Here is a 16,530-nt window from a genome sequence, read left to right as displayed (position 1 = left end):
TTAATCCCATGGTATTATTCGTACATTTTTTGGCAAACAAACTTCTAACTGAAGGTGTGTCTGGTATTTCTTCTGTATTCTAAATTTATTTTGGCTTCTAAATTCGTTCTATAATGTTTTTGTTAAGTTCCAACCTAAGTTGATTTTAGTTATTAATTTCATCTAATAATTTTCATTGAAGAATAGAAATCAAGGTTTAAAAAATATAGAAAGTATGTACAAAAACTAACTGATCGAAGTACATATCTAACTGCAAAATTCTCAGGACCATATATACATTTTCAAAGTTCAAATAGTCGATCCAAACCGTTCAACATAATAGATATATTAAAATGTGCTTGCATATCAAATTTTACATTTTCTAAATTTTTTTTACTATTTATTAAGTATTTAACAAAATTGCTATATTCAGACCATTAATTTTTGTACCTATCTTAATAAATAGTAAAAAAAATTCAAAAAAAATGTAAAATTTGATCTGCAAGCACATTTTAACAATCCATCATGTTGAACGGTTTGGATCGATTGTTTGGACTTCGAAAATATATAATGTAATCCGGTGTCACCAAAAAATGGTGTAATTAATTGAATCCCTCCTCTCATATATATATATATACCCTATAAACCAAGTTACCATTACCTAAGATGAACGGTGCCAAATTAGTACCTTCCTTTCTCCCTAACATTTGAAAAGTAAGAAACCTCTAGTTTGATCAATTTCATACAAATAACAGTTTGATCAATTTAAAATTATAACACACAAATTAAAGGCAGGTAAGTGGTTGCATGTCTGACACTATAATAAGGGATGATAAGCAGGGATGGAGAGTCAATATCTCAAAACATATTCCTGTGATCCCTCCCTTGACAGTGTGTCTTCCTCCTCCTCAGTTGTTCCACCTAGCTAGGATATATATTAGGATTTACTGAGACGATCGACAAAAGGATATTGTGGTTCAGGGTTGATAGAACTGGGGCCACTATATCTAACTCACAAGACATGTTATTTGATTCTGTTCATGGTACTCTGATAATGATGGAAGTTGTTGGCTTGTTGCCAAAGATATGAGCATAATATATATACACCTATCTGCAGTATGAGTGTATATATAACTATGTAGATATGTTCTAATACTCATATAAAGGGTAGATCTGTTGACATAATGCGTGACGCTTTTCCATTTCTTTTCAAGAATATAAAAGATCTTTATTATGTTTTTTCTTTTAGATGTCAAGTTTGGTATCTCTTATTCATGTGTTGCAAATTGCAATGCACATGCTGGCTGTACTATTCTGTTCAGTGCTGGATTCAACCAAATTTCTTTTATACCTATAGCATGTACTAACTCCAGACCATTCTGACAAAAAATCCTCTACAAGTTTTTATTTTTGATTGCCAGAAAAGTGCATGAATTATTGTTAATCATTATGGGGTAAAATGTAAAGAAACAAATATTTATCTATGAAGTCCTCCTTCTTTCATGCTGAAAACTTAAACTTTTCTGCATGTGAGTGCAATTCTTACATCAGTGTCTTCAAGATGAGAAGTTCCAGAGTTAATCAACACTAATAAATCAAAGATAGTAATAGTAAATGTTATTTAAATTAGAAACTCATTTTCGTTCTCTGAGATGCTTTTAGGAGAGTAAGTCCATTATTATTTTAAAACCAGCATATACAAAAAAAAAAAAAAAAAAACAGTATTCTTTTCGCCCAACTGCATATGGAGCAATGCAGTCAATGTTGGCCTATGGCCTTTGTTTTTGGTATTTTAGTGGAAGAGAAAAAAAGGAAGAAGCAGAAATTTTTTTATTTTAATGATTCAACACACATTACAAATGACAACATCTATATTTAAATAACATGAACCTTGTTAACCACACCACTCATTTAATTCTATTCTTAGATACTAGTCCCCATGACACTCTTAGAAACTACAACTCAATAACTCAACATAGAAGACCACAACATAATTAAAACACAAAACATAGAAACCATAAAAATATTAATTTCAACACTCTCCCTTAATATTTTTATTTGTTCACAACTTTCAACACAGTCAACACCTAACCGATTGCAAATGCAGCCAAACGTTTCCAATAACTGCGTTTATTCAATAAAATGTAAATGCAGCCTTTACTAATTCGATATCCAAACAGCCAAAAATTTCGAATAACATTCATGGATACAGCTCCATAACACAGTCAATACCTAACCGAGTAGGATAAAATGTATAACCGGAATAACCAGCACCTATAATAAGATCATGCCATTCCTGCTTGGTACGTTCCTTTGATCCATGACTGGTCATCATAAGAATATCAAATAAAAGCTGCATGTGCTTCCTTTTAACAATGGTCATATCCCTAAATTATCTCTCTATATCTCCAATTGCATTATCGTTCACTGTACAATTGTCTAGTGTAATCGTGAAGATTTTACAATCCAATTTCCACTCCATTAAAATATTCATCAAACCCGCAACATTTGCACCAGAATGAGGATACGAAATTTGTTTGAAGGAGATAATCTTCTTTCAAAAATTAAAATCCTTATCTATGTAATGCGCCGTTAGACACAAATAACCCAGATGCACGCTAGACGTACATATGTCACTCGTGAAACATACACGGGAATTTAATCCTTTAAACTCCTGCAATGCTAACTCCCTTCCCGTCTGAAATACTCTCACGCAATCGTTTCTCAACGTTTGTCGCCCAATGGATCTGTATTCCGATCTCAAAGACCTCATAGCCGGTTTCCAAAACCGACTTTCAATAACGTAATTCATGGATATCATTTGCTAGTTGTCATCTTGCTTAAAAGTTTCTACTACAATGACTGTCAAATATTGTTTAAATTTAAAAAAAAAAAAGAATCACAGTTAAGAAACTTTCTTCCTAATTTATATTCTACTTTTCACTAATAAAACAATTTTGTACCTTATCTATAATTAGAAAGCTAACATGCACAGTTACATGGAAATTGCTATTTCCGAAAATAAACGATTAAGAAAAGTAAAGTAATATAAATCAGGGTCTGGTGGCATTTTTGCATGCATAAGTTCGGGAGCATAACAGTCAGAATTTCAATGGCAGTCAATAAATCGTACCAGTGATTCATATTACTGTACCAGTGATTTATAGAAAACATAGTCAATAAACTTTGCAAGAAATAAATCGTACCAGTGAAGAAGCAGTCGAAAATAAAACCAGAGAGACTAAGTGAGTTTGCTGGGAAACAACCAACTTGAAAGAAATCCTTCAGCGACTCTAGTTCATTGGCCTGAAATTTCAATTGCAGTACTTGAGGGAAAAGAGAGAGACGAGAAGAGAAGAAAAGAAAAGAGAAGAGAACAAATTGAGAGAAATTGAGTGTAACCAAACCTCGTAGAAGAAGGGGCACGGTGGAGAAGAGGGGCGGTGGCGCGATGGAGAAGAGAGGAGGTGCTGTGGAGAAGAGAGGAGGCGGCGAGGCGCTGTGCCGCTGTGACTCTTGAGTTGGCGTTAGGTTCGAACCGTTCGATTGTTCGTGTTCGAACATGAATCGATGGGTTTGAGTTTGAACTGTTAAACGAGTTGTCCAAAGGCCCTTCAAGCTCGGCCCGGTTCAACTGATCTGAACAAATTGTCGGGCCTATTTGATTTCATCCGATTAGTAGGCCTCAAAACCGTTCAAGTAACATATTGTTCAAATACTGTCCGATTATTGTTCGGCCCGTTTGTCCATGGACAAATCTGTCCAATTAGCAGGCCTATATTACATCCTAATTTAGGCACTATTAGGATGTCAAATTTTTTAATGTTAATAATAAAATTAAAGTGAAACGAAATAAGTATTATGATTTATATAAGTACAAATTATAAAATGAAAAGAAACAAAATAAAATGAAAATGAAAATGATTTATATACCCATTTGAGAAGGAAGTGAAAATGAAACAAAACAAAATAATTAAGTAATGCATGCATGCATAACAAAATACATGAAAAGAAGTTCTAAAATTCTAAAAAATTTCTTGTTTAGAGTGTATGCCAAAAAATAAGACATTTGATATATTTATGAAGTGATGTCATAACTTTTTATAACTATGAATTTGGTTTGTCAGTTAGATATCACAAGTCTAAATATAACACTAATTAAGGACTTGACCTTTATTCAAAAATTTCTAAGCTCTGACAGCTTGTTGATCTTCTTCTCTTTATTTATGGTACTAAAACAGTAGTTTAGAGCTACTAAAATATGTTCAAATCTCAAATTAGATCTCTGTTCATGCATAAAGCACCCTAGACTGACCTCTGGTATGGTACCAAGTCCAAACTCAGCAGCCAAGCACTAGGCAAAGGCCACTGGTATAGTGCAATGCACTAAAAACATCAAATTTGATCTCTGCTAGTAAATTAGCAAGTCTGGACTGATACAGGGACAAAACTGAAAAATTGATTATACTAGCATGTAAAGCATTAAAAAATACACAGAATTGACACAAATTTCAATTTATTTGGATTTTTGTACAATTAGTTATGAATTTCTAAAGTTCAACTTTTAAAAAAAATTTAAACATTCATAACTTTGGTTAGGAAAATCAGATTTGCGTGCATGACCACTTTTTGGAAAGGAGGGTACGAGACGGATCCAAATATTATTTGGAGATTGCCTCTAGGTATGCGAAGCATCAGAATTTAAAAAAAAACGTCATTTAGTGCCTCAAAAATTCAGTTTAAGTTTTTGTTCAACGGTAGGCATTAAAAAATAACGATTTTCAAACCATTTAAATAAATAGTAAAAAAATTCAAAAAAATATAAAATTTGGTCTCTAAGCACATTTTAATATAGATTAAACATCTAACGGTTTAAATCGATTATTTGAACTTCGAAACTATAGATATGAGCGCGAATTAAAACACCCCGTTTAAAGGGTCTAGGTTACAAACAAATCACAATCCAACCAACCCCACATACAATCCATCCAACCCCACGTGGGTAAACTACTAGAGTACCATGCAAATAGGGGGGCGTTTGGTTCGTGCTATCGGAGACTGATTCCCTGGCATCTCAATACCATTTTAGTCATTACCGCGTTTGGTTAAAACAAGAAGGGAATAGATATGGGAATCATCGATTCCCTTGCAATCGTAATGCCATAGTTGGTGGCCATGTCGCTAGCCACGCGAGACGTGGATTTTTTCCATTCCCGCTGCGCGGTAATCAATTCCATTTCCAATCGGCGCCAAATATTTTTTAGTTTTGCCTTTTTTAGCGCCACCGCTAATCTTTTCTCTTTAATACTCCTCTGCTGCCTCCATTGAGACCAATCAAAATCTCGGTGCGTTTGCAAAAAGAAAACCTCCGTCAAAAATTCACCTCCGCCAATCCTTTTTGCAAGGTACCTCCACACTTTCCTCTTTCATTTTACTTGTTTACTTTATGAAAGAATCTTATTTGAGCTTTTGAATCATCGATTAAAGTAATTGAAAGAAGTATATGTTTTTCTGGAAGCCTATTCCCTTTCAATCCGATTGAATCAACTCTATCTTTTATTTTGATTTTTTTTATGCTTCCTGTTGCTTAATTGAGTTGAATTGCATCATAGCTTAATCATCTTTTGTGAATTTTGATTATATACAGAAGTTCTACAATTTCTGTAAAACAATGAACTGTTATGAATTTTGAGTAAGCATATATTAATTAGTATTTATCACATATATTCATATTTTTTTTAGTCATGAAAATATCAATTTTGTTAAAATCTAAAAATAATTAACTTTTAGGTATTATGTGATTTTCTTCCAAAAATCTGATATTGAATAATCTACACACAGAGATTAAGATTCTGTCATATACACACAGAGATTAAGATTCTGTCATGTACCAGTCTTGATGTCTTATACTAGTTTGTCACTGTACCAGTTTGTCACAGTACTGTACCAATTTGTCACTGGTACCGACTTTTGGTTTAGTCTAAGGGTCTGTTTAGAATCCAGATACCAAGTGTTGTTGTCTGGTTAACTCTAGGTCACACTGTGTGCGTGAGTTTAAACATACATGAACTTAAATATATCATATACATTTTCATAGCACAAGCATCCACTGTGCTATGGATTGACAATATTTCTCTCCTGTGTTGTAAATTTAATTTCGATACGAATGCTATTCTAATGCCATGCTATACTAATGCTGTAAATTTATATATTCTTACATTACTTTATTCATAAATATTACTGTATTTTTTCTTGCATAGACATGGAAGGACAGCCAACTAATCAGAGTAGAAACAATACTAAGCATAAGTGGGATAAGGAGGAAGATAAGAAGTTGATCGAGTGCTTGCTTCAACTTTTAGAATCTGGAAATTGGAGAGGTGATAATGGAACATTTCGAAGCGGCTTTCTGCAGCAACTAGAGAAATGGATGCATGAAAAGCTTCCAAATTGTCAAGTAAGAGCTACCCCTCACATTAGCTCTCGAGTGAAGCTATGGAAGAAACAATACTATGCACTTTCCGAAATGCTGAGTGCAAGCGGATTTGGATGGAATGACAATGAAAAATCCATATCTTGTGAGAAAGGTGTATTTGATAATTGGATTAAGGTAACACACTTGTTCAATAGTTATTTCTACAAATGTATCTTTTTTTTTTATGATTTATGTTTGAAACGATATGTACAGAGCCATCCAACCGCTACAGGAATGAGAGGAAAGTCATTTCCTTATTTGGAGGAGTGGTATGTTGTCTTTGGCAAGGATCGTGCTAATGGATTAGGAGCCGAGTCCCTGGCTGATGCAGTAGAAGACGTCAATTGAAGCCTTTTATGTTAATCTGGTTTAAAAAAATTACTTTCATTTTTTAAGACATCAATTGAAGCCTTTTATGTTAATCTGGTAAATGATACATTCCTGTTAATCTGATTTTTTTCTACTGGTAAATATGTGTTTCCCAAAAATTCAATCATTATCTTATCACTCAATTAAAAGTCGTAGCCATGCACAAACCAAACATGGTAATAGCACATTTATTGGAATGCTAAAGTGATAGCCATACGCGAACCAAACATGATAATAACATATTCCTTGGAATGTCATTCCTTGGAATCACATTCCTGGGAATCCTCTATTTCCTGGCATGATCTATAACGCGAACCAAACGCCCCCTAGAAGTCATGCATCCAACCCGACGTTTTCTTTTATCATGTACAATTTTTCCTTGTACAGCTTCTTTGCTCTTTCCACTGCTTCCAATCCTGATAAATAGACAAATGTTCGTTAGTATGCATGTTTAGTGATATACTATCATATATTTGAAAGACGAATATGATAAATAATATTTATAGATTGGAGTAATCGGGCATAAGCACGTCAGATCTAGATTCCGTTCCGTCATCAAACAGCCATGATGGAAGTTCGCGGCCACTCGCGGCCAGGTTACAAGCGAGAGACTCCTTGTATGAATCAACTTGCTACCTTAGCTGCCCGCTGATCCACTGTTTTTAAAACTAGTTTCCCCAGTTTAATAAAAAAAAGTATGTATGCAAGTAAAAAGTACACCAACTCCATTTCTTTAAGTTTGTTATACCTTGACTTGGTGAATATAATAGTCCGTGATAATTTCTTTCTTGCTTAACTCTCATCTCCTCATACAAGCCCGAGCAGGAAGCATATTATCACGGATCTATTATATCCACCACACCCACATATGGTTATCAACAAGTGAAAATAGAGAGAATGAGAGAGAGAGATCATAGAGAAATAATATAGTGGTGGGTATGAGGAAGATAGAGAAAGAGTATGGTGCTATTTATAGGGTTTAGAATGATATCTAATTTTACATTTTTTATTTTATGACTCTATGAATAAATTTATATAGTTCCTGCAATTTAATGCAGATAGTAGGCAGAAAAGACTAGAACCGATAGATTTGAAATATAGGAGATTTCCAAGATAGGAACCGATAAATTTGTTTAGCAATTCGCTCGTTTCGCCATAAATCTTGTGGCCCAAACTCTTTTATTCTCCCTCATACATGATCTAGCTGGACCATGATCTTAATATATTCCCACGTCATTTCTATTGTCTGTGCTTCCTATAGCAAACCACCCATATAACTCCACACTTGCATACTGACAATGGAAAAAAAAAACATGCAACATCGTTTCTTGATGGCAAGATGAGAACGTCACCATTGCTAAAACTTGTACAGTTAAATTTACCATTGCATGGAGAACACGTCACGAACCAGCCAATTGATATTTAGAGCGAGTGTGTCCGTCCTAACACAAAGTAATCAATATATTGATATAGTAATTGCAGTGCTGTGAAATATCATGTCAAAATTATAAATAATCGACAATTGTAGAGATATAGAATTAAAAATTATACAATTATTATATACAAATGAAATTGTAGGAATATAATAATATGAAATTTATGGAAGAGGCAGATGTGTCAAAAATAATTATATTATGCAATTTTAGAAAATATATCATGCGCTCATATCAATTGAAATGTCGTCCAAACAGTGACTTAACTATGATTTGAGTTAGGGGTGAGCAAAAATATTAATAATTCAAATATTATCAAAATATTAAAGTATAAATTCAAAAACTACAAATTACATCATGTGTTAGAAAATTTGAACTTTACATAGTAGGGCAAAACAAAATTTCAAAATATGATATGAGGTTATCACAAAAATTTCAAAGGGTAGATTACCAACTACGAAAAATTGTGGCTCTGCTACTGTGTTCAAAAATTATCTATTTATAAAACAAAAAGATTAGTACGTTCTCCCGTGTTTGATGAAACAGTTGGCTTTCGGACAGGCGTCTATAATAATGTTGAATGTAATTAGTTGGAGGAAAGAGGAAATTAACTAAATACGGAGAGAACGATGAAACTTTTTCATCAAAGAATATAAGTTGGAGGAATCTAATCTTTACTAAAAAAAACAAAAAACAAAGAGACTGCACGGTGCACTATTGTTTCAAATTTTAATGTTTGCTTTAGACCGGAACCTTATGTATTACTTATTAATTAGGTTGGCCTGGCATGAGTCTCCTAACACCATGTTTGGATGGAGAGTAGAGAGAGGAATAGGAGGTTAAGAATAGAAGGGAATGGAATGGAATAGAATGGAAGATTAATATATTTAACCTCTTCGTGTTTGGATGATTAATGAGAGAAAATAAATTTAACTTTCTTTTCCGTCTTATTTCTTGTTTGGTTGATTAAAATTTATGAGGTTAATGAAAAATTCGGTGACTGTTGTAAGTTTGAGGAAAAAAAATCTTGTATGAGAATTATATATGTAAAATATAGGGTTGGGCATTTGTATTATTTTTTCTAAAAATATTTGTAACAAAATTTCTTTCCATCCGTTACACCCCAATTTGGGAGGAAACCCGATTATATTAATTATAATGATACAAGGTTAAACCTTTCACCTCCTATACCCTTCACCTCCGACATAATTTTAACAACCAAACACGATTCAACAGAAAGTTTTTGTTCCTTTCCATTCTCTCCCTTTCTCTACTCTCCATCCAAACAAGGTGTAAATTGGAGAAGTCTATTGTTTGGTGCGGTTAAATAAGGTAAATTTTCCTCTATTGTATGCCTTCCAATGGTAAGCGCCGATTTGTGATTGTGATGTGTGAATTCAAAGATACTTGTATTGATTATATCAAGGATATAGGACTAATTGAGTGAACTTTTCATCCCACTTTTTTTGGTACTCCCATTTCCATAGACTTTTATTTTTTTGAAAAATTTCCGGTGTACCTGTATAAACTTTTAAAATAACTATTTTTTTCTTCCATCTCTTTTTATTTATTAAATTTTTATATAATTATTTTAATAATTAAATTGACAAAAAAATACTCTTTCTATTTGAGTTTTGAAGCGTTCATTTATAAGTATCACTCTAGCAAATAAAGTTTAAAACATAAATGTGTATATAGAATAATAGAAAATGTTATATTTCATTTATGAGTTTTGAAACTCCATAGATAAAAAACGATAGGCTTATGATATTCCGAGTAAAAAACTACACAGCTTCATTTTTATATCTGCTGTTATCCCAAGATGAAGCCTTCTCTTCTAGTCTTCTTTGATGGAATAATATCGTGAAGCTTCGACCTATCACCATCCTCTGATAGCTAGATTTACGTATATATAACTGAACACAAGAAATTTGGTTAAAGACATAATAGCTTAAATGGGAAAGTAACCTATCATATTAAACAGTAGTAATGTAGTTTTCAGGTTTGATTTTTATCTAGAAGCAGCTTTTAACTCTTTCTGTTCCTTTCTGTTTCTGTTCCTTTCTGTCTTTCCAGTTGACAGTAGCCGTTTCACCCAAGGGTGGAACTAGAAAATTTTGATAGGAGTAGCTGAAAATTAAAATGCACAATTATAGTGAGTGTGATTTGAACTCAAGAACTCTCAATTACAAAATAAAGCTTTAATCACTAGACTACAACTAAACATTTATCATTTATTAGAAGTGACTATTCTACGTAGAAAATTTGAAAAAAGAAGAAGATAAAATTCAATTAAATTTCTATACATAAAATTAAGATTTTGGAATCAAAGGAGTGGTTTAGCCAAATGAATCTTTGGCTAAACCTTAGATCCGCTCCTAGTTTCACCATCCGAGGAACTAGAAAATTCAAGTCTTTCATAATTACAATGAAGAACTTTAACCATTAAATTACAAACACAAATTAGATATTTTTGAGGTGAACTATATAAAAACTTAAAAAAAAATCAATTAAATTTTGATACATAATTACAAATTTTAAAATTATAGGAGTGGCTAAACACTCTTTGATTAAAACTAAGATATGCTTCTCTGCTCCCCACTAGACGAAAAGCACAGTTCAAAACATGATCTTTCTTCAAATACATTATAACTTCTAACAAATGAACATAGGAACTCGAACATTTCTTGTAATCTTTATTTTTGGCACAACCCCTCTCCTTTCTCTGGTTCTACTTTCTCGAGTGGAGAGTAGAATGAGAGAGAGGAGAGAAACCTACCGGAGTTGATCGGAATCGAGAGTGCGGTATCGTCGGAGCTCGGAGCGTAGAGTTTATATCTCCATAAAAATGTGGTGGTGAGTAGATTTGTTTGTCGCCGGAGCACGGCAGTGGTTGCCGATTGTGAAGCGAGATAGTGTTAGGGTGATAAACATCTCGATTGAAGCGCGACGGTGAGTAGATCCTGTCGTTGTCGGAACGCGGCGGCGGTCAAAGAAGCGGATTCGGTCGTAGAGTGAGATGACGATTAAAGTATTACGGTAATCAACATCTCGATTTGAGTGCGACGGTAAGTAGATCCATTTTGCTATTGTAGCACGGTGGCGGTCGAAGAAGCGGATCCGGTCATGAAGCGAGATGAGGATTAGAATACTAAATTAGATTTTATGAGAATAAAAAAGTAAATTTAGGTATTATGGTCATTTGACTCATTGTAAATACATTTTTATGAATGAAATTGTTAGTTGGCATTTAAAGCCACTAATCTTAAAAAAAACAAATGAACATATAAAGACATAAAAAAAAAAACAAAACAAAACAAAAAAACACGAAGTAGAGTTTGAAGACATTGTAACACCCTAAGTTAGCTTTTCAAATGGTTCGATGTTTGAAAACATGAAAAAAAAAAAAAGACAAAATAGAGAGGATAGATTTGACCATAAAATTGGAATTGGATGAATCGATAAGAATCGACCGAATTATATTGAAAACTCGATTGGATTTTTTCAGCAAAAACTCATTTTGTACTAAAAGATCGAAAAGAGTTATAAAAATAATAATTTATTGAATTATTTCGTGAGTTCAATAATCACACACTCAAATGTTCTACTAATATTATATAATACAAATATTTAAAACTGTATTAATATTCTGATAAATTCTTATACAAAAAATTTGCTAGTCAAATATTCAATTTATGCAAGAAAATTCATTTGAAACATGCATCACGGAAACATACAGAGATTGAGCACGAGTATAACTAGGGTGTTCCTAAGTTCACCAAGTACTCTTGTGAACTCAACTCTAAAATAATTTGAATTGCTTTCAAACGACGAATTCAAACTGTTGAAATATTTCTACCTTACGAGTGATGTGTCTATATGTGAAAATTTTAAATTTTCGAATTAATTTTGTATAGAGTCAAGTGGTCAAAATTAGAAAGTTTATAAATTAATTTTAATGCATTCATTTTTTGAACGTCTTTTGACCACTTGACTCTATACAAAATTAATTTAAAATTTTAAAATTTTTCACATTTAGACACATCGCTCGTAAGGTAGAAGAATTTCAACAGTTTAAAATTGTTGTTTGAAATCAATTCAATAGATTTTAGAGTTGAGTTCATAAGAGGACTTGTTAACTTAGGAACACCCTAGTTCTACTCATTGAGCACATTCATCATCTAAGTCATAAAGCAGGTGGGATCCACCGAATTCGCATCCTCTGAGATATCTCATATTTTGCGTGACTTTTTGAGAAATTTCAGCCGTTCAATGACGTCCTGCACGAATCTCAAAGCTCGAATAATACTAGCCCCCAGGCACCGGACACGTCGGTCACGCAAAAAATGAGATATCTCAGTGGATACGCACTCGGATCCGCCACAATTTATGCTATGGGATTCAGGATCTGATGCAATGTTTGATATATGCTTCAATATTCTAGCAAGACACACCATAGTGACAAATGAATTATTCGGGTTCAGTTCGGCGAGATCAAAAATTCGTGATTCGGGTATAATTCGGGAATGATTCGGAATTATTCGGATCAGAAATCTCAGTCCTGCAAGGGAGCAAAAAAATCAAAAAAATAATTGTTCTTGGAAAAATTCAGGAAAAATTTGTGAATAATTCGTAAAATTCGGGAAAAGTTCGTAAAATTCAGGAATTATTCGGGTTTAATTCGGTCAAAGTTCGGTCAACCGAATAATTCGGTGTTCGGTTCGGCATCACCTCAAAAAAGAATTACACGGGTATAATTCGGATATCTTGTCACTATGAGATACACTACAGTCCGATATATAATCATCAGTCTAAATTTTGCACCAATATTTATGCTGAGCGTAGGAGAAGTACTAAATCAAATTCATAAAAATTACGGAGGTTTCATAGAAGTACAAATTTATTTTTTTCAGAATTTCTTCTTGCGGGGCTTCAACGGAAGAGCAAATTTCTTTTTTGAGAATTCTTTTTTGCTGGATAAGGACAAATCACAGAGAAACTCCATACCTAACCCTACTCCAAGTCTCCAATAGAAAGAGATAGTCCAATTAGACAATTACATCTATAAGAAACTTTAAAGCAAAACTTCATTAAACCCATGATTGGAGGAGTTGTTGTACATTGCATGGATAGGACTACTACACAGTTAATTCGTATCCTCTGAGATATCTCATATTTTGCGTGACTTTCTGGGAAATTCTAACTGTTTAAATACGTTCTGCACGAATCTCAAATCTCTAATAATACTGGCCCCCGCGCTATCCCCGAATAGGCACCAGACACGTCGGTCACGCAAAATATGAGATATCTCAGAGGATACACACTCCTCCACAGTCGAGTGCGTATCCTCTGAGATATCTCAACTTTTGCGTGACCGACGTGTCCGGTGTCTATTCGGGGGTGATGTAGGGTGTTAGTATTATATGTGCTTTGAGATTCATGCATAACGTATTTAAACGGTTGGGATTTTCCATAAATTCACGCAAAGTTTGAGATATCTCAGAGGATATGAATTCTCCACAGTCCGGGTTAGCCAAAGCATAAAAAAGGTTGAAAATTAATATATAGGGCTTGAGTTAATCTGGAGGCAGCCTATAAAGGCCCGATCCGTTTCAAATTTGCACAATGGAACCTCTTTCAATCAAGCAAATCATGTAAATTGAAAACCGTAAAGCCCTTCTCCCTTCCCTGCTACCAGGGTTTCAATGGTAAGGGTTCAGGTGTGACTGTGATACAGCGTTCTGAACATGGTATGGGACGAAATCACAAAACCGGTCTCTGTTTGTAATCCTAGGGCCATCAACGATCCCATTAAAATACCAATTTATAAAAATAGCCTAAAATATTGATAATTTTTTTATTTTTAAGCCATTTTTATTCATCTTTCATAAATCATAAAAAATAGCAAAAAAATTTTAAAAATAGTAAAAATTGGTATACTACAAGTTCATTATATAACCAATTTCAACAGCACAAAACAAGGAAAGTGGGCAACAGATACCTCCTCACTGAAGAAAATGTAAGAAAATGTGGATTTATTTTGAGAATTTTAGTAGAATAGGGTGTTCCTATCAACAATCAACTAAGGATTAGTGAGCTTAGCTTCAAAATCTATCGAATTGATTTAAAATGATTATGAATTTAAATTGTTGAAACCGATTTACTTTAGAGCGATGTATTTTCTATCAAAATTATAAATTTTTGAACTAATTCAATATAAAGTCAAGTGATAAAAAAAAGTTTGTAAGTTAATTTTAATATGTTCATCTTTTATTATTTTTTTTATTGCTAATTGATTTTATACTAGAAAAATTAATAAATTTGATATGTAAAAGCATCATCCTTGAAGTAGATTGGTTTCAAATGTATTCGTCATTTGAAATCAATCCGATAGGTTTTGATGCGAAGCTCACCAAAGAATTTGGTTAGCTTAAGAACACCCTAGTTCTACTCTCTTTTTTTTAGCTCAAGAATTGTTTATGTTTGTGCATTCTACAATGTTCTTGTCCTTTTCTATTAAATATTTTTTGTACATTTAATACGAGAATTCAATAAATCACTAATATTATAAGAGTAATTGTTACACTAGGTCTTATGTTTGTTCGCTCTACTCATTCTTTTTCCTCCTATATATTCTTCACAAACATTTTATATATGTTTCCTGTTGTTTATTTCCTGAGTGAACTTTTCTTCCCTTTTTTTTGGTACACCCATCTCCAAGGACCTAATTTATTCTCTCGTTAGCACCATGTTTACTGTGAGATTGTCTTAATTTGTCAAACCATGTTGTGATTATTAGTTTCTCTTTGACACAAGTATTAAAGGGACCCGTGAATTCCACTTCGGGTCGAATTTTCCCCTCTTTCTGATTGCACGGTCCGGATTTAAGCTCGAATATTCTGTTACCTCAGAGGATATGTACTCCACCTAGACGGATTGATTATTTCCATGTCCTGTGCAACAAGACCTTTCTTCTTAAAGTTGTATCTTAAAAATTTGCAGTGAGTCCTGTGTATCGATCGATCTCTATATTGTTTTCCTTCTCGATTATTTTTTTATTCAGGTTTTCCTTAATAAATTGAGCTTTTAGACCTGCTATGTGTTATCCATTCTGCAGACCTTCTGGTGGATCTATTCGACTTGTAAGCTAGGGGCACTATTCAGTATAATGTACAATTAAATTTTATATGTGAACTGTGTTTAATTAGTTTATCGCGTGGTTACCACCAACTACATACCAGGGTATGATACTATGATCCATGTATTAAGACATTCATTTTCAAGTACCTACTCAAAATATAAGATACATTGGAAAAATAGATCCTGATACAGCAAATATTTTGTACTCTCCTAAAATAATGCTAGTAATATGACAAACATTCAAGATAATTTCATCGACCTTCAAGTCCAGTAACAGTCAACTCATTTGCGCTGTACAAACCTTCGGGTATAAATTTCGTTGATAGCACAGGTTTCTTCGGCTCAGGTAAACTACACCCTTCATTTGATAGCATTGAAACAACAGTTGACATGGTTGGTCTATCATCGGCACATTCTTGCACACACAAAAGACCCACATGAACAAACCTCAATATCTCGGATGCAACGCATGTGGAGCTCTCTATTGCTTCATCTACGAAATTTGTGATGTTTCCTTCTTGCCACAGCTGCCATGCCTAGAAATAGGTAAGATGATATTTAATTCAGTGCATGGTTTGCAATGATATACATGATAGACTGCTTTATTATATATCCTTTAATTAAGAGGAGTTAAAAACGAGTGATTGTAATGTATGACACTGTACAGTACTAATGTGGAAAATGGCAAGATAATTAAATCCTTATGTGTACAGTCAGTACTAATGCAAGTGTACAGTACTGATTTTTTAATTGATAAAGTCGAAGGTTAGTTTAGTAAAGTTCCTATTCAACAATAAATCTGCTCTGTAGCTTACCATAGGCTGACTATTCATCACTCTTGCTCAATGTACTAGAATGATAAAAAAAATACATAGGAGAAGACAGGAAAACAGAAGTAAAATGAAGACAAGAAAAATAAATGAGAAAAACTAGACACACTATATATACTAAAAGAGGGACTTTTAAGATTAATGGCAATGCTGATATCTGATTGATTGGGAAGTTTGTTACTAGCCCACCTATATGAGAATGGCATATTTGTCTATAGCAATGCATGCTTATAATCTAATCACACTAAAACTAAATGAATTTTGGTGAAGTATTTATACTCAAATCTATTTATATATTTTTTTT

The 16,530-nt window shown here is 33.3% G+C and overlaps 2 protein-coding genes across 4 annotated transcripts in view; one reads left to right on the top strand and one right to left on the bottom strand.

Annotated features, from left to right (window-relative positions):
* The window catches only part of LOC144561517 (receptor-like serine/threonine-protein kinase SD1-8), a 59,832-nt gene that overhangs the window by 30,390 nt on the left and 12,912 nt on the right, over positions 1 to 16,530 (bottom strand). For 2 of the 3 annotated variants that reach the window (XM_078310484.1, XM_078310486.1), the window contains exon 7: positions 15,545 to 15,932. In XM_078310484.1, the coding sequence (XP_078166610.1) occupies positions 15,648 to 15,932 (285 nt within the window). In that variant the 3' untranslated portion in view covers positions 15,545 to 15,647. Of the gene's footprint in view, positions 1 to 15,544; positions 15,933 to 16,530 lie in introns of those variants that run through there. The other variant, XM_078310485.1, reaches the window with a different exon arrangement.
* LOC144561927 (uncharacterized) lies at positions 5,333 to 6,802 on the top strand. Its single transcript, XM_078311033.1, has 3 exons — positions 5,333 to 5,384; positions 6,240 to 6,589; positions 6,668 to 6,802. Exons 2-3 carry the CDS (start codon positions 6,242 to 6,244, stop codon positions 6,800 to 6,802), a joined length of 483 nt encoding a protein of 160 aa, XP_078167159.1. The 5' UTR covers positions 5,333 to 5,384; positions 6,240 to 6,241.

The sequence above is a fragment of the Carex rostrata genome, chromosome 11, assembly GCF_964058835.1.
Source record: "Carex rostrata chromosome 11, lpCarRost1.2, whole genome shotgun sequence".
NCBI lineage: Eukaryota > Viridiplantae > Streptophyta > Magnoliopsida > Poales > Cyperaceae > Carex > Carex rostrata.
Note: the sequence above shows the minus strand (reverse complement) of the source record. Positions and strands in the feature narration are given on the sequence as shown.